Here is a 19,232-nt window from a genome sequence, read left to right as displayed (position 1 = left end):
TCCCAGTCTGTTAGAATAAATAAACATTTGAGGTTGGATATTATGAAGATACTATTTTCTTTCTACATTTTCTTTTATCCAAACAGACCTCTTGTTCCCCAGTGAGCTGCTCTGAACCCCTGGGGAGAAAAGAGGGGTTTCATTTTCAATGTGTTTCAACTCATGTGTACATGCACACAAACAACAAAAAAGGCTTAACTGTGCAGATGTTGGATGCAAAAAACTAACTAAGAACAACAAAAAATACACAATAAAAGTGTTGCTTTATTTTCTCCAAACCTGTCCATTCAGTAGTGTCATAGGGATGTTGCAATAGACGTGGCGCCCCCCAGGTCCCAGAGTGGAGAACTGCACGGTGGAGGGAGGTGGGAGAGGAGGAGACAGGGAGGATGGCTGCGGGGGAAGCTGGAACTCATAACTGCGGCAGAAATGCCTCATTTGGGCTGATGTAGCCGTGTGACCCCCTCCCAGTGGCAAGGTCATCTGGTTGTAGTCCGGGATCTCTGTCGCCAAGGCAACCTGAGGTTAAAAATAATATATATATATATATAAATATTGGCTACAATGTTATTTCAAGAGGCAGTTCATCTTTATTTTAGTTTTTATTGCAGTCATTGTGAAGGTTTTCAGACTTAACAGTTGAACTCTTTCATTCTTAAAAAGGGTCTGAAGTGAGAGGAAACTCATCTGTGGTTCCAGGCTTACAAATTGAAATAAAGGCCATGCAGCAGGTTTAGCTGCAGTATGAGCTGGGGTCTGATGGGGCGTGGATGTAGTCCCATCAGTGCATTGCACCTACATACTTACACAAACACTTACTTATGGACATAGGCACTTTACTGTTCCAATTTATGTAACATGTTGGACCAAAGCACTTTTAAGCACTATTGTTTGCACTGAGTTTTTAATGACTTGCCACTCGCCTGCAGAAAATCCATTATTAAGGCATAAATAATCAAGCAAATGTAGGTTATGTTGGCAGATAAGGGGGGGTTTCCTGTCACATTTCGTTGTGTGCATCACCCATATGCTTAACTGGCATATATTTTTAAAAGTGAAACTAATTATTTATTAACAATGTATTTAATCCCCCCTTTGGAGAAGACAGCTTTATATTTTTCAGACCAAGGTCGGTTTTACCTCTACACATACATCCAATCACAATACATGTTGTTGGTGCCACATTTTGAAGCAGATGTTCCAGAAGAGGAACAACCTCCTCCTATCCAGTCTGATATAAACTTTAGATACAGATCTATTTAATATATTTGTCTTAAGACATTGCTCACAGTTATGTTTGGCTATAAATGGATCTGATGATGATGCTGAGTTAATTTAAATATTCAAATACTGGAGAAAAAAACTGGGATTTTAGTGCCAGCAACAACAGAATGGTCATGTTCTCCAATTTCATATGTCATACAGTATTTACATTTTAGGTATTAGAATTCTCATAAAATTGCATCAAATATTTTTGAAACAGTATTGTTAAAATCCAGGATCTGTCTGTGATGCAGTGTTCATGCTGTGTTACAGTGTGACATGTTAAGGTGGAGACATCACTAGCTGAAATCACTGGTTCAGAAACATGCAGCCTATAAACCTTTACAGTAGTTTGAGGAGAAACAGCCGACCTGATGATGTCCATGGCGACTTTCATTAGGGGGCACCAGGGAGGCAGAGGTGGTTGTCATGGCAATCGTGGAGACAGTGGTCTGTAGGTCACCGAAGAGGCCCTGTTCACCAGCGTCCATCACCTGTTAGGAAGCACAATCAAATTGTGTTGGTTGACATGATCCTTAATTAAAAAGAATACAGACACACATAAAGACACACTTTTTTGGCAATAGAGTATCTCGTACTTCTAATCTAAGTTGTAAGTATTGTTATTTTGCTGATGTTGTTACACTCGGCATCTTTTGCACTTCTGTCCGTCCGAGGAGAGGGATCCCTCACATGTGGCTCTCTCTGAGGTTTCTAAGTTTTTCAACCACTGTTAAAGGGTTTTTTGGTAGTTTTTCTTGTTGAGGGTTAAAGACAGATGATGTCCCACCTTGTTAAGCCATATGAGACAAATTGTGATTTGTGAATTTGGACTTTACGAATAAAATTTGATTGATGAGTGACACAGTATTCTACAGCTGTTGAAACATTTTGCACATGTCTACTGGCACACCTCATGTCAATGATGATAAAACCTCAGGTGCTGATTAAAGCAAGTGTTTTAGAACAATCAATAAAAGGTAAAAACCATACTCATAGTTTGTGTTCTTGTCTCTGCACCATTCTGCTTAACCGTACTTGGTTGAGTTTATGTATTTGGTTTCATGTCATCAGTGACATGGTCCATTATCCCAACAAGCTAAGACAGGTAAACAAAAGTCAAAGGGATTCAGGTGTTGAGGGGTCAAGACACACTGATACACAATCATAACACAATGCAACACAATGATAGCCATTCATTGAATGTTGCTGAGCATGATGGATCACCTGAACTCTTCACTGCTCTTGTGCAATTTTTTAAGGAGATAGGAAGTGTGTTCCTTGGCCCATAAGTCGAAGAGGCATTTCACTTTGGTATATCAGGCTTTCCATGCATGAATAAGTACAGACTATCAGATGTCAGTGTCTATCCACTTAAACTCACACAGACCAGGATTTCAGGGTTGTTTGATGTGGGTGTTTTTCAATATTGTTTTTTGATATAAGTTTTTTCTTTTTTTTCCTTAAACAAACTAAATAATAGAGTTATTTCAACAAATAAGATGAACATTTATTGGAAAAAAATGACCAACCTCACCTTTAACTGTACTGCCCTAAACATAAATAACAAAAACATGCTGCGATTGTAAAACAGAAAGAAAAAAGTAGTGGTCCAGTGTTTGAATACCCAAAATACTTTTGCACTTTTATCATGCAATCTCGTTATCATTGTCCCAGTTCTCCAACATCTAGTGTTACAGCACTACAGGACTTTAAGGTTTCATCCTCTCTGCTGCAGCTTTACGGCTCACTCTGTGGTTGCGTCTTCATCTCCAGTACTGAGCAGCAGGTGAACATCTCTGTGCTAATCAGGCCATATACCACCTAAGGCAGTAACACATGGTCAAAACGTTTTTTCCCGTTATGATTCCAATTTTAATATATTAGCGCATTGGACATTTCAAAGGCCATCTGTTTGTGGTGAATGTGCCACCCAAGGGAACCTAAGTGAATGTGCTTAATCCACAGTGTTTTTCTCGATCTCCTGGCCATACCATATGTGTAATGTATAAATTATAAATATGGTCCGTGAGTAGCAGGTAAAGGGTTTCACTACAATGTGAACATTCATGTGTTTTCAATGCTATTTTATTCTGACAGTCCCAGTTGGCTTTGGAGAACAATAAAAATGCCCCTTGTCCATTTCTGCTGTAGTGTTTCTTTCGGTTGCTTATGTGAACATTATCCAAGGTCATGGCAGGAGCTGGGGCCAATCCCAGCTGACATTGGGCGGGAGGTGTGGTACAACCTGGACAGGTTGTCAGGGTAACACAAGGCCAACATACAGAAACAAACAACCATTCACACTCACATTCACACCTACGGTCAATTAAGAGTCTCCAATTAATCGAAGCCCATTCTGCATATTTAGAAAACCCACACAGACACAGGGAGAACATCCAAACTCCATTCAAACTGGGAATTTTCTTGCTGTGAGGCGCACCGCACCACTGCTCTGCCCCCACTGTGTACATGATACATGAAAATATAAAGCAAGAAATCTGGATTGACTTTTGTAAATACCTGGCGTCTGGACAAAGTCTCTCTGCGTTTAGCAGGCATTTCGTAGACCACCTGTTTCCAAAACTTAGAGGAGAGCTCATTGCTTTTAGGACCCCTCCACTTGATGATGGATAAAACCTGAAGAATAGAGAAGAAGAAGAGAGGTGAGGAGATTTTATCGCTGGTGTTTGATGACACGCTGCGTATTCACCCTCGTCTTCCCTCTCTCTGTACCTTGATCGTATGTTTAAGTGCTTCAACCTCTTGGTAGTTGATGACATTCTTCAGGTCGGCACACTCTATCATGATCACCTGCACACACACACAAGCACAGATGAGGAGGTGTTTTAAAAGAGAGAGAATATGATTATCTCTGAGCGGAGAAACTCCTCATGCCGTACATCAAAGCTTCCTTGAATAGGCGTTTAATCAAATCAGAAAAGCTGACTACACACATCTGCCTGTCTTTGAGATTGATTTCCTGTTTACTTGATATTCTTATTGTTATCCACACCTTGATCTCCCCGGTAACCAGCATAGAGTGGAGGCGTGTCTCTATCTGGAAGATGCTCCACCCTCTTTTGGCGACAAACTCTGGAGTCAAAACGATGATGAGGCGTCTGCTCTGCTCCACGCTGCGAGCTAAGTCCTCAATGTAGGCTGGGAGAGAGATATGGAGACAAGGAGGAAGGACTGGAGTGAAAAGAGAAAAGAATTGTCATGTAGAATGAAGTAAAGAACAATCATTAAGTAAGTCAGTTGTGAGTGGCCACTGAGTCTTGCACTAGCACACTCTCACGCAGGCAGTGGACTGGCCCATAAGGATAAATCCTGGTTAACTCACAAAGAAACAACGTACAACTGCTGTGTGTGCACACTGTCCTTCACTGAATATCCCTGTTCTTACAAATTTACTAAATGGACATAGTACACATGTACAATGAACAGAACAGAAACATAACTCTAAAGGTGCAGTGTGTAAGATTTAGGTGAAAGGGATCTATTGGCAGAAACTGAGTATACAATAATCCCAGTGATGTTTTCACTGGTGTGTTTCATCTAAATTGTATGAATTGTTGTTTTCTTTAGCCCAGAATGGACCCTTTATATTTAAATATGAAGCAGGTCCTCTCTACGGAGGCTGCCATGTTTTTTATAGTAGTCCAAAGTGGATCCATGAATTAAATCAAGGAAAATGTTGAAAAATGCCCTATTTCAAAATAAAGTCCAAAGTTTAATGGGTTCTTTCCTGATCCATACTCCACCAAATGTCTTTGTAATCTGACTTGTGGTTATGCTAACAGATAGACAAACAAACAACCACTGACAAAAACATAACTACCTTTGGTAGAGCTAATAAAAAAATTCAACTCCCTCCCTCATGAGCCTTAATGAAGAATTTTTAACATATAGTCACTCAATGAGTTCTTAGAAAAACAAGATGTATGTATCTTCATTTACACTAAAATACAGTAAAACATTCACAATTATGTTGGTGGCCTATGGAGCGATGCCAGGGAAAGATTCTGTTGATAGATAATCTTTTTCTTCTGTAGCTGCTCAATGTTTCAGTGTAATTTACATGGAAATGTTATATATGTTGTTATGTTACTAAACTGAAACAAATTGTAAAGAGCAGTGATTAAACATAGTGGCAGTAATTTGCTTTATGAGCCACAACGGAAGGCTGGTCCCTAATGAATTCACAGATAATTAACACCAGCTATTGACGAAACATGGTCATGACATGACATGAGATAAACATTTGAACAATAAAATGACATTAAATGTTGTTAATGTTAAAATCATATTTTATCTACACTGATCTTATGCAGTACTTGTTAGATATAAATAAAAGTAAAAAGATACAGGTCAAGTCTCTGTGGAAAATGAATGTGCCATTAATTTTGATTTATTTTATCATTATAATCTCAGTAAGATCTTGAGAAAAAATGTGCATTAGAGAGATGATGGTAATGGCTTAAACTTTGTGGACTGTGTAGTTGTGGACTTAAACATGGAGGCGGAACCAGATTATTGTAAACCTAGTTTAGCATCGGAGCTAAATTGTCCTAACGACAATGTAAAACTGTTTATATTATTATTATGTTTCCTGTTGAACAATAAACGGGTGCTGTTTATTGTTCAACAATATACAGTGGACTGTATTACATCTTGAAGCGTTAGCAGACAGTTGCTTGGTTTGTTATATCTTGTCAATAAGACAAATTTAGTGTTGTTAATTTATATTCATATATTTGTGGACTAAATATATAACAAATGAATACGAAAAACAGAGATATAAAAAAAAGTGATTTTGAGTAAAAGCTCAAACAGCTTCAAAAAGAAAAGGTAGGAAAAGTGGGATTTAATTTGACATTAGCATACATATAAATCTCAGAATATAGCATCTGCCTGATTCCTGCTGGCTGCATCCTTCAAGTCATTTTGTCCATAAATGACAGGGGAGATTGACAGGAGTGTGTGGAAGTGTGACAGAAATGCTTGTGCGAGATTTTGGGCTCTGACACAGCACAGTGAAGTCACTCTTTAAATGGGGGACCAAGCAGCGTTGTGCTGATACACCAACTTTAGCTTTCGCTGAGAACTCAAGGAGGGCAGGTGATGAGATGCGAAAAGTGAGCGGATCTGAGGTGCGGCTACTTTATGTGTCGATACAAATATGAATCAATACAGAGCCATAAGAGTTCACTGCACTGCTCGCAGTAATGTTCCTGCTGATCCTCGCTGTGCTGCTGGTGCTTCACTTCAAGCCCGGTGCAAGTTGTCCCATTTCCATTTAATTATTTGTGACATGCTGGATGTTTTCTGCACCATGCATAGCTGAAAATGCTCATTATTTCTTAAATTTGGATTTAGTGAAAATCTCTGTGTGTTCTGTGAACAACCGATTGCCTCCCTCTGCATGTCTCTCTCTGCCTCTCTCCTTCACCATCTCTTCACTTGCTAACTAAATTAATGACAGGGACCCTCAGACAACAAATTGCAATTTCACGCTCAATCTGAGAGGCACAAATAGTCCAGAACATCCCCACATTCAGTCCCTGTCTTATTCTCTTTTCTCTTTCTTTTCTTTTCTTTTCCTCACTGCATCTTCTCCCTCTCTCCCTCCCGTCCCTTGCTCCTCCCGCTCTCTATTTTTTTAAGGACCATGTAAATTAATTAATACAAAGCAACACAAACCAGTGATCCTGTCACCCACCTCTCTCTCTTCCCGTTGTTTTTTTCTCGCCCCCTCTCGTTCATTTCAGCAGGCTAATGGAGTGGATAATTGAATGGTGTATTTTAGGGTCGCATCACCATGTTGCTCTGTCAATGGCTTTGGTGAGCAATGAAGAGGCACCTCACTGAGTCTGTTCTCCACACTATGTAACCTTTAGTTCACATGCAGACAAAGTGTGTGTGTGTGTTGATATGCACAGTGGACATTTGTATTTACAGATGTTTTTGGGGCACTTGGAGGAAGCCTCAATTTGGGAAGACATGTGACTTTACCATCTTCTCTCAGCATGCAGTGTGTGTGTGTTTAAAAAAGGCATCATTCTGGCTGAGGGCAGACTACAGAGAGCGAGCTGATTCATTATGAACATTACTTAAGACAATTTATTTATGTATTTTAGAGGGAATGTTAAATAATGCAGCAAACACATTTGTTTCTTGCTTTCTAGCCACATTATAAAACTACATGTAGTTACAACATTATTCTCCTGACGTTTTTAGGACAAGATGAAAAACATTTTGTCAACAAAATGCTAATACACAGGGGATAATGGCTCAATATTTTATTTTTTGCATCAGTTTTATAGTTAACCTGGGACCTTGCAGACTATTGATATGTTTTCTATGGTTTTCTTTAAAGCAGGTATATTTACATATCATTACACATTCAGAGAGTAATATGGGATGCATTTTAACCAATATTATGTCAACAACTGGTGGACATACACTGTGAGTAAATTCCAGACGAAACATATTGTTGATACCTTATATGCTAATGAACACGTTCTGAGGGAAACAATCTATGCCACTACTCTTCTTCAGAATATCCAACACTACACTGACTGGAGTCATTAGGAATCGACTGTGTTTGGTAAACAAAGAGCTGAAGTCATGTCATCACATCCACGCCATGGCCTCTGTTCCATTGGGAGGCTTCGGTAACTCAGTTCAGTCTCTCATTCAGGTTGTGACATTTACCTCATGGACGTCTAAGGCTTTTGGGAAATGGAGTTTTTCAAAGGCAATAACACTAGATCACTACTCATACTTGTCCAAACACATGAAACAAACCACGCAACATAATGTTGAGAAACACTCTTAGCTTAGTTACAATAGAGATTTTGAACGAGATCGAGCAGTGATTTTAAGAGGTTCTCTGATAATTGTCTGTGGTGAAATGTCATAGTTGAGATTAAAAAATCATTACTACAACTTTAAAATCTTCCCTGCTGTAGAAAACACTAGGTGTGTGATATAATGTGCATGCGTTTATTTGTGCTGATGGCACAAACACATGCATTCCAATCGGAATGCTTCATTCACTGTCCCTGCAGCTAGTAAGGCCAGAGAGGAGCTCAAGAATGATGGATGTGTGTGTGTGAAATACAGTACATCCCCAGTATACTTGCTATTTTACTTTAATTTTAAATCATAAACCGACAGATGAATGCTGACTGTATGTGCCTGCATGTGTTTGGCAATAAGGATTACATGTTTCCCTCTTCAGCATGTGTCAGTTGTACATTGTGTGTGTGTGTGTGTGTGTGTGTGTGTGTGTGTGTGTGTGTGTATGTGTGCTATTAGTGACCTGTACATTATATGGGGGCATTGATGATTGTCAAAGCGAAGGCATGAGCTACGTTGTGTAGTGAGAAAATGTGTTTAAGGCACAGCAACACTGTTTTGTTGTATATCAGTGCTTTTGTGGTTCAAGTGCACATGCTACAGCTGAGAACAGACACAAAGGTGTGTCTTTTTGTGAGTGTGTTATAATGAAGACCCACATTCATTCTTATTTTTTCTGACAGAGTGATGAATTCTGGGTATTGGGAGCTACAGTTGCCCATAGAGAGATGAGTGAAACCTGTGTACCTGTGTGTGTGTGTGTGCGCGCTTGTGGGGGTATGCAGATGGACGTATAGATGGATACTTACTACTGCTGGGTATTAGATCTCTGTCTGGTATAAACAGCTTGTAGCCATAATGTTTCTCCAAAACATCGGGCAGGATCTCCAAAGCAAACGTTTCCTCATCGCTGCTCGTCCTGTCAGAGACAAAGACAATAACTAACATGGCTCCAGATTCACAATCCAATGCAAAAACATCACTGGTGTTAATAGTACTGAATGGGTTCAATATGAACGTGTGGATGCATATGATTGACATTATTAATTAATTCACTGCCTTTATAATCATAACCTTGCTTCACTACAAGTTGTCCCACAAAGCCGACCTTTACTGTGAAGCAGCTAGAAGAAGGTATGAGTTATAGTCGTTAGCTTAGTTTAGTTATGTTAAAGAATATTTTGAGAAATGCTTTTATTCTTCTCCTGAATGAAATGAACCCGAACATTACTTTAGCCATTCCTTTCATGCCCAAATTTTGCTGCCTAAAGCCCGAGGGACCCGAGCAACAAAAGTTGTGATTTTGGAACAGTTTGTCTTGCAGGAGGATCTCAGGCAGCGATCACAGATACAAGTGGGAGCCTAATTCTACAAGGCTTAAAAAACAAGCAGTAAAACTGTTAAATCAATACTACCACTCACAGGTGAAGTGCAGTAAGGATTGGTGTAATGGTCATTTCTTTTAGAACATGTTAAAAGTCAGGCAGCAGCAAGTGTCAGTAATAGGTGCAGTTCAAATATATATATATATTAGATAGATGTCTAAGTTTTGACTCTGATCCAATTCCTACTCCAAGATCTTTCTACATTCAAAGAACCTACATTTCTATTACTCATAGTGAGATTGGAGCTTCACTGATGGTACAGATATTTGATCAAAGCCAGGCTTTACCTGTTTACCCCTGCTTCCAATTCACATTAAGCTAAGGTCCCCTATGACATGGCTGCAGCTCTGCACACGATGCACAGACAAGAGAGTGTGGTATCACTCTTCTCATTTCCCTCTGAGAGAGAAAGTCCTTGGGGTAAAATCACAGTAAAATCTATACTAACGCATTAATATGGAAATCAGCTGGTTAGGTAAAGGGCCGCACGTGATCAAGTCCTTCTTTTGCGCTGCAGTCACTGACAGGTGGAGAGCCAGAATGAAAAAACACCAACAACTTAGCTTTCACGTGTGCAGTGAGATAACTCACCTGCCCAGAGAGTCCAGGTCCACTTTAGTGTAGGACAGATAAGCATCGTACTCCTTGTTATCTGTGAAGAGAGGCAGCAGGAGAATGACACATTATTCTTTCTCTGAAAATCACTTTAACTCATGTGAAGCGCCTGCATCACATCACTCATCATCTCAGACATATCTTTGGAGAGTTTGAGCGTCTTTAAAGCCCACTTATATCTTTGACCTCCCTAACAGCTGAGAACAACATGAAATCGCTGGGCTCGATACACAGAGCACATTTTATCTTTGTCACAACTACACATTTAAAAATACACTTTTTTCCTCACGTTATATGTTGGACACGTAATATTGCTGTAGGCTGTTTCTTGACTTCCTGTACGTGGACACTTTCTGATCATTTCAACATTTGGTCTGAAGAACTAAAGAAAATCTGAAATTCATGGCTGCAGCACATGTAGCTTGAAAACACCCTACAAAGAAAATCAGACTGACTTAGAACTTAAAGTGAAAATCAATACTTGAATCAATATAACCTCATGTCTGTGTAATTGACTCTCTGCTATTGTTTTATATAGCTATGATCCATCTGCTCTTATTGATTTGTTAATTTTACTTTTCAAAGGGGGCTTTACAAATAAAGCTCATCATTATTTTGTCGATGAATACAAGAATAATCACTCAATCAACTGAAAAACTAAAATGCTGAATCACTCTTGTGCTTTTCTTTCATCAGTAGCTTCAGGATTAAGGATAATCGTTGTTGTGTTTATCATCTTGATTCTATAATAACTTCACAAGAGTCATTGTGTTGAGTCAAAGTCACACACACTCATCAAGTGCTGCAGTGAGACAAGTCTTACCATCCTCAGTTTCATCACTGCCAAAGTGTCTCCTGTAGCAGAGCATGATCTCCAGGTTGTAACATTTATAAAGTGCAGTCAGGACCCCGAGCAGCAGCAGTATGACCCCGAGACCACCAGCCAACTCCAGACGATACATATCTACAGACCAGTCAGAGAGAAACAGCAAGGGGAGGAGAAGAAGAGATTTTCAAAACGAAATATAAAATGTTCTAGATCAGTTACTCACAATAAAACTCTCTCCCTCTCTCTCTCTCTCTCACACACACACACACACCAGCTGGATGTCAAGAGGTGACTATTTAACAGCTTAATTATTATTCTGTGATTGCTTCTTGTACTCATGCAACCGTTCTCTGTGGACTTGTGTTAGTTGAAGTTAAAGGTTAAAGTTAAAGGTGCACTATGCAGGATTTTCCCAATAAACAGTGACTGGGTAGGCTTTAACCTCTCAATCACTAGAGGTGTGTGGGTGTGTTTCATGTGCACAGACCCTCTGACTGTACTTGAAAATGTTTCATATTTTGCTGTGTCTGGGACTCTTCTGGACTGCATCCCGTGGGCAGTGGGCGTGTAGCCGCCGGCCAGTAACAGGGCACATGCTATGATGAAAACATAGCAACCAGGTTGCATGCTTGTCTCCATCTTTTCTCTGCTCTCTGTCTGGATTATATATATATATATATATAAATATATTTATATAAAAAAAGCTGCAGGTCTGTTTTACCATGCGTCGCTCTGCACCTCTGTGCACATGGCAAATATAAGGGTGTCTTAAATTCCCATTCAGCTATGTTTCTGCTCAAGCAAGAAGGTTCTCAAACTTAAAGGGAAAGTTCACCAAAAAATGTAATTCACTCACTATCAACACTATGCTGATGGAGGGACGGGTGAAGTGTTTGAGTTCACAAAACACTTTTGGAGTCCCAGAGGTAAACAGCGTTGCAGCCACCTCTTCCTCAGAAGTAATTATACACCAGAAAAAAACACAACATGCCTCCATACTGTTCATTTGGTGTCATCCAAGTGTCCACAAGCCCCGACATTCATATTCAACCCGAAACAAAATCATTTACACTGTGTTTAAGCCTTAAAGTCCACTTCCGTAGTAGCAAAGCTAGCGGACGTAGTGATGCAAATGTGCACCTTGTAGTGATGCCATTGGGCAAGAGTGTTTGTGGTTGGTGTTTGAGGATGTAAATAATGACGACATGCACTTGTGGACAGATGTGTACGGATGTGTACAGAAGGCTCTGTCCGTTTCCATAAACTAATCTAATGAACTTCAAGTGTATTACAGGAAATAACTAAGCTAAGGCTTAGCTAAGGCTTTTGTGCATTTTGTATGGGAAAAACTCTGTCACAGCCAATAAAGAGCCGTGCATATAGCAGCTTTCTTTCACTATTCAATGGATGTGAGCGGATGTACAAGGACAGTCCACAGCCATGGTTTCAAACTAGGCCACTGACCTACAGGTAGTTAAGATGTGCTGCAGTGAAGAGGAGTCTGCACAAGAGTAAACCTTGATGTAAACCACACTTTGAAAATGTTTGATGAGGAAAGAAATATATGTTCACTTGAGCTCAATACCACACGAATGTACGTGGACACACACACACAATCTCACACTATGAGGGACTGATTGTGCTATCATAGGCAATATGAGTGTATGGGAGATTAATGGAACATGACTAGTGAATGACACCATGGGAAATATGATCTATCACTATCTCCCCCTGTCACACATGCACGCATGCATGCACACACGCGCTCTGCAGCCTACATGATGCACTAAAGCGTCAGGGTACGAACACACAAAGACCATTTCTGCTTGTTGTGTGTGTGCGAGCACATGTCTATACACTTGTATAGTTATGAGGGACAATTAAGGGTAAGAATTAGGTTTGGGTTAGGCATTTAGTTGTGATGGTAAGGGTTAAGGTGAGGAGCTAGGGGATTCATTATGTCAGTGAGTGTCCTCACAACTATAGAGAGACGTGCATGTGTGTGTTCATTAACATTAACTCAACCAGCTTCCGTTTGAAGCCATGTCCAGACCAGTTTTAATTTTCTGACAGCTGCATTTACAGAGGTCAGCAGCTGTTCTTTACTTGAATCGATGAAGCTGCATATTTAATTAAGGTTGCTGAGTCTAGAGAGGCTGGTTGAGGGAGGAAAGTTCAGGACGGTCACACCAGAGATTGTGGTTCATGTCCAGAGGCCCACATGTGGTTTAGGCAGCGAAAGCTCTTGAGTTAAACGTAAATAAACATGTTGTGTCTCAAGTCACTCTCACATTTTTCTGTATTAAACAAAATCATTTTCTTTGCCAAACCTTAACCAACCATACAGGACCTTTACTTGTAATGGACTATTTTAACATTTTTGTGCTGAAAGTTTAACTTAAGTTCAGGATGTGTGTGCTCTAATCACAAGGCTGCTGGTTTGAATCCCAGTGGCTACTGTCCACATGTTCCTAAATCCTGGAGATCAGACGAGGACATTGAATGGCAGTTCCATCACTATCGATGTGTGAACAAGAATTGAATTCTGAACTGCTATGTTTGTTAAGGAATCCAAATTCTACATAAATGCAGTTAGAAACTTGTTTTAAGTCCCTATGAGGAAGACAAGTCCCCACAACATGAGTTATACCTGGACAACACACTATATACTATACAATATGCAAAGTGCTGAGGGACATAAAAATGTTTTAATAGTATACATAATGTTGTCAAATTGCTTTTAACACAACATTATTATCATTTTAGTACATGATTTGGCCTTTTATCCTAACAATTGATTTCCCACTGTGTTCCCCCTGACCCTGAGGTCAGACAGAAGCAGTGTGTCATCATGACTGAGAAGCAGCAGTCAGCAGCTCTGTGTGTGCACCTGAGAGCACGGCCTCACCTCACCGCCTGGACTGAACCGTCAGATGCAATTTTACAAGCCGAGAAAACTAGCTCCCATTAACATCTGATATCTAACAAATAATATGTTCCTCACTTCACTTCTGTAAAGATTCAAGTGAAGAGCGTCAGAGCTACACATGCACCACAGTCAGAAAACTTGCTGTTAGGAAGTTGGTTACGTACAAAAAATAGAGAAGTTGTAAAATGAATGTCTCAAGATTTTCATGAAGCAGAATGTTAAACATCTAAATGGAATCAGATGAACAAAGTGAGTTTGATGCGTGCACTTGAATCAGTGGCTTTCTTTCCTCTCTTGTCAGTTTTGTGCGACAGTGTGTGGCAGTAACATTCAGCCTGGTCCCACAGTGTGACCACTGTCACTCATGTGTAACTTTTGATATTTCACAGAAGTGATACTCTGTTATTTAACTGAGGGTGTCAGTCAGAGATGATGTGGCCGTGAAGGATTTCAGTCATAGTGTTATATAACTTAATATGATGTTACAATGCAACAAAGTATTTTATAAATTGGTCATATTTTACTCATTGAAAATATTCATTTGCACAGGAACAAGTCACTTGAGTATAGCAAGGTAATACCTCATAAGTACAGTATTATAACATAATGTTATAATACTGTACTTATGATTACTGTACTTATATATATATATATATATATATATATATATATATATATATATATATATATATTCTGTAAATGCACTTAATTATACTCTATGTTCTATAGGTTCTTTAAGTGCAGCGGAACAAGGTATAACATGTCAGTGATCTTTATGGATTTATTTTAATTGCCTAATATTATTAAATAATCCACATTTGGACTGAACCACATTTAAAGGAGCACAACAAGCAGTTATGGAAAAAGATAAGATTTTCATGGTGACACGACAGTTGATAAAACAGCATGCACCAACATTAAACTTTATGGTAAGACTATCAAAATAAAAGCTGAGTTGTAGTCATCAGTATCTGCTGCCTAGATTGTAGATGCATGTTTTTTGTATGTATATGTCATTTTATCGAGGTGTATGCATCGGCCTGATTTTGTGTGTAAATCATTTAATAGAGTCCTATCAGACGAATTTAGTGATCAATGCAGATTAACCAGACGTGTAAATGTTTTACTGAATTCTCCATGTTGGAGAGATCAGCTGTGGAACACATACCCTCATACTGCAAGACAATCCTTCTGTCCCGCTGAATTTAACATTAGAACATATTTGAACAGCCAAACTACTTTGATCTTGTGTACTGCTTTTGTTTATTTCTATTTTTATAATATATAGTAAAGAATGTTTATCCCATTCACTGATGAATTGGAATTTATATGTTGCTGTTTCCTTTTTCCTTTTCAGTTTGAAGAATATAAAAAGAACTGTGAGACACAATTTCAAAGCAAAAAAAAAAAAGTACAGTCTTATTGATGACATGTTTATGAAATGAACCCTCTCATTGCTTGCATGTTGTTTTTTTCATCACGGTACACACTGACATTACCACATTTCACCAGTAGACGTCTCTCCAACTCTACTCTCCAGCTAAACCACTTACACGCAGATGCCCTGACTGCACATGGTGGAAAGAGGAGGGACAGCGACAGAGCTGGGGGGAGGGGGAGTAAGAGTAAGGGTGAGATGAAGAGGCGTCTGAGAGAAATACTCAAATTTAACTAAATATTTGCTTGACAATAAATGAAACACCATTACTTCCATTAGTAATGAGACGCATTGAGAAACCTCCGCTCCTCTCTCCATCTCCTTGCCTCCATCCATCCTTTTTTGCCCCCCGTGTGTTCCTCTCCTTCTCTTTTTCTTTTCTGCTCCTCTCTCACCACTCCCCCCTCCATCTATCTTCCTCACATATTTTCCACCAGTACTGTTTCACTTGCTGCCATCTCCTGCTATCAGTGCACAGCAAAGTGGGTGCAGAATTTGAATTTCAAGTATGTTTAGATGTGAATGGTGATGGTGTCTCAAAAATGAAAATTCCAGACCAAAACTTTCCTCCCAGTCATACCCTTTCTCTTTCTTCTTGAACATAACGTAATGTTCCCCTGACACCAGCCTGTTGAAGATTCTACGTTTTTAACATGATGATGCCAAAGCACTGTGTCAAAGTTACATTAAATATGGAGTAAAAATAAATTGACTCCCAATGTTCCATCTGTCTCATCAATCTCCATGGGATGCTATGGCCACTAGAAACTTCCATCATTGTAAGTCCTCATCTCTCGTCTCATCACTGTAAAATACTGCAAAACTAGCTAAACTTAAAAAATAAGGTTTACCTGCTCTCTTAAAATGTGACTCAACGGAATTAGACTTTATTAAGTCATTCATTCAGCTCATAAATGATCAAGTTCAATAACTTAAGGAACCAAGTTCAATGAATGTAATTGTTCTAAATGAACACAACCAGTGTGCTCTCACTAGAAATGACAAACCTAATGACATCATCAGTGCTTCTTCGTCAAACTTTGGAAATGTTCTCCTGACGCACAGAAGCGATCACACAATGTTAAATTTCACAGGTTAAGACATCATGTCCTGAATTTGTGGAGTTTAAGTAACAGATTAAAGACTAGTTGTTTCTATGATTTCTGTGATAATGTTTTACAGTTTTCTCTCCAGAGTCTTATAAATATGTTATCCACAAGAAGTAAGAGATAAAATAGTTTATTTGACTTTTTCAAAACGCTTAGGGGTGATTTTCGAATGTATTGTGACATTAGTTACATATTATCTCTCAAATGAAATATTTGGAGGGTGCATCTCCATTGCTCATATCGGTCCTCACTATAATCCCCAAATCTAGATTTTCTCCCTCCAGATAAAGATAAAATCTTGGCAGCCAGCGGTGACTCGAAGGCTTCAGAGCCCTCAGAGTGAAAGCTGGTCCTTCTGCTTGTCATTGTCTCTCAATCCCTTCTGTCTCCTGTCAACTCTTTAAGTCTGCCTCTTTCCCTCCATTTTTCTTTCTAGTAAGACTCTCATCATGGTGGCTGAAGGCAGCTCTTTCTGCTCTGTCAGTTACAATAAGTGGATGTGTATGGTGTATGTACTGTGGATGTGTGTGTGTGTGTGTGCATGTGTGCTATTACCTTGGGTCGCTGCAGGGTGAGAGCACACCCTAATTCAATCACACACACGCATGAAATCAAGCTTTGATAACTTGTGCTTTGTTTAAGCTGTCGTGTTGTGTTCAGGAGCCTTAATATGACTCTATAAGCTTCAAGGCTTCAGGCCAGGAGGCGTCAGAACAGTCGTCTGGCTAGTTAGAGTGGTTAGTAAAAAAATATATGGGTGGGCATCACAAATTGTTTTGCCATTGTCTTGAGTTTAGATATGTTTCTTTCATATAAAGAATAAGAGCTAAGGATCTTAGCATGTGTACAAATCCACTTTTATAAGTTGAATGTCCCTGTGGTAGATGCATGGTAAAAAAAAGGTTGTACTTAGTCTCTTAAATAATGTGTATCACCTGCAGTAAACCAATCAGAGAGCCATCACCTATTCCCTTACGACCAGGTGTTTGCTTGCACCTTGGGGGATTTTCCATTACACGTGCAGATTGCCAACTACCAAGAGAAAACACTTCTCTGCAAAGCAAACGCTTCATTTAGCACGCATGTAGAACCCCTGTTCGTCTGCTAGAGTGTATGTGCATTGTGCACCTGCCCATGAAGGTGAATGTTACTGTCTCTAAAATGTGCCCTTGGTCAATCACTTTCCACTGCCTCAAGATGCACCTGACCACACCTCATTGTAAGGCCGCCATGACCCCACGTCATGATTGACAGCTGAGACAGACTCATGATTGGTCTAGCATGTGTATTGACATGACCTCACTGCTAGCATATCTGGGATATTTTGCCTTTATTTCTGTATAGTGGGAATAAATGAGGTTGCACTTTCCCTCTTGATATAAAGCCTATGGTCAGTCGCTATCTACTGCTGCAATATAGCAATTGACCTGACCACTCCAAGCAAGAAAATGACAACACTGTTAAAACTAAAAGGTTTTTGAGGATAACACTGACTACATTGTTGTTTCTTTTTCTCTTCACACAATAAGTTATCTACTTATTTCAAGCACCATAACACTATGACATTGCCTCTGATTGTCTTTAGCTCTATCTTTTTGTGGTTCAAACAGTTGCAGTAATTTCAGGACAACTCTAGGACCATATTTTCACAGGTTATCTGGTCACAAGCTCGGCAAATCACTATCCATGCGAAAGAGAGATAACATACGGTATATAGCCTACATCACGAATTTGTAAGTGATGTGAAATCTAAAGTGGTGAGAATGTTCTCACAACAAAAATGATAATGTATCCCAAGATGATCATTCACGACTTGAAACAACGCGCACAGCAAGGCTTTTGACCAGGTTTAAATGTGTCATGACAGTGGTTTTACAAATTCATGCCGTTCTAGTGTTAAAGTCATGCTGACCAATTAGAAGTGCCATGCTCCTTGTGTACCAGTAATGCCCACGAATCAGACATGGCCCCAAGGCGACTACGTATGCACCCACTAACAACAACTCCTACTCAAGTAAAACTTTCCTTTGGTGTGGCAGAGAAATAGCGTCTTCTGAACCAGAAGCAACCTTGGAAAATTTAGCCCCAAAGAAAAGGCGCTTCAGTAGATAAATGTCCTCTGATAGCCTCCTCGGAGGGGCGTTCACATTCTCATGGACGCACCGGAAAACCGCACACACTCTTGCCAAAGGGCACACGCGGGGTGCACGTTCGCATTGCTACATCCGCGAGGTATGTCATGTTTTTTTCAGTTCACTCACCCCTCCATCGGCAGAGTGGTGAGTAGATAATAAGTGAATTTACATTTTTCGGTGAACTACCCAGTCACAGTCACTTTTGTGATAATTGTTGGATTTTTCTCTGTCCCATGCAAATAAAAATTAAAAAGACACTTGTTGGAAGCAAATCTTTAAGTCCTACTCTTTGCATTGGGATATAGAGCAGTTAATATTTTGATGGAATCAATGTAGCAATTCAGAATCTGAAGAAAACCTGTATCGGATGCATATAACGCTCTTACAGTGGCACAGAGAAATACTGTGAAGCTACAGAACAATTTAAATGTGCTGATAACTGCTTCAAGTACCAGCTATTTCTACTGAGGGTTTATGTCTTATATTCTTTATATGTGTGGACGATAATGTGCACTCTCAAATACAGGGCCATGCTTTCAAACATTGCCGTTTCATTTAATGGCTCCCGTGAGGGGCGTGTACAGTATGAGATTCTGTGCTTGTGTCAGATGGGATCGTACACATATGCAGAATATGCTGTAAATTATAGCCAAGCTGCTTAT

The 19,232-nt window shown here is 39.6% G+C and overlaps 1 protein-coding gene across 4 annotated transcripts in view; it reads right to left on the bottom strand.

Moving 5' to 3' along the window:
* il1rapl2 (interleukin 1 receptor accessory protein-like 2) overlaps positions 1-19,232 on the bottom strand; it is a 352,381-nt gene that overhangs the window by 2,258 nt on the left and 330,891 nt on the right. Inside the window, exons 10-18 of one of the 4 annotated variants that reach the window (XM_069532092.1) lie at positions 10,954-11,094; positions 10,107-10,167; positions 8,940-9,049; positions 4,280-4,458; positions 4,000-4,077; positions 3,787-3,903; positions 1,635-1,757; positions 280-519; positions 89-119 (exon numbers count right to left, since the gene is read on the bottom strand). In XM_069532092.1, coding sequence (XP_069388193.1) covers positions 89-119; positions 280-519; positions 1,635-1,757; positions 3,787-3,903; positions 4,000-4,077; positions 4,280-4,458; positions 8,940-9,049; positions 10,107-10,167; positions 10,954-11,094 — 1,080 coding nt within the window. The remainder of the gene's footprint in view (positions 1-88; positions 120-279; positions 520-1,634; positions 1,758-3,786; positions 3,904-3,999; positions 4,078-4,279; positions 4,459-8,939; positions 9,050-10,106; positions 10,168-10,953; positions 11,095-19,232) is intronic. The other 3 variants (XM_069532094.1, XM_069532093.1, XM_069532095.1) reach the window with 3 other exon arrangements.

The sequence above is a fragment of the Paralichthys olivaceus genome, chromosome 9 (genome assembly GCF_024713975.1).
Source record: "Paralichthys olivaceus isolate ysfri-2021 chromosome 9, ASM2471397v2, whole genome shotgun sequence".
Taxonomy (NCBI): domain Eukaryota; kingdom Metazoa; phylum Chordata; class Actinopteri; order Pleuronectiformes; family Paralichthyidae; genus Paralichthys; species Paralichthys olivaceus.
The sequence above is the reverse complement of the archived record's forward strand: the minus strand, read 5'-3'. Positions and strand labels throughout refer to the sequence as shown.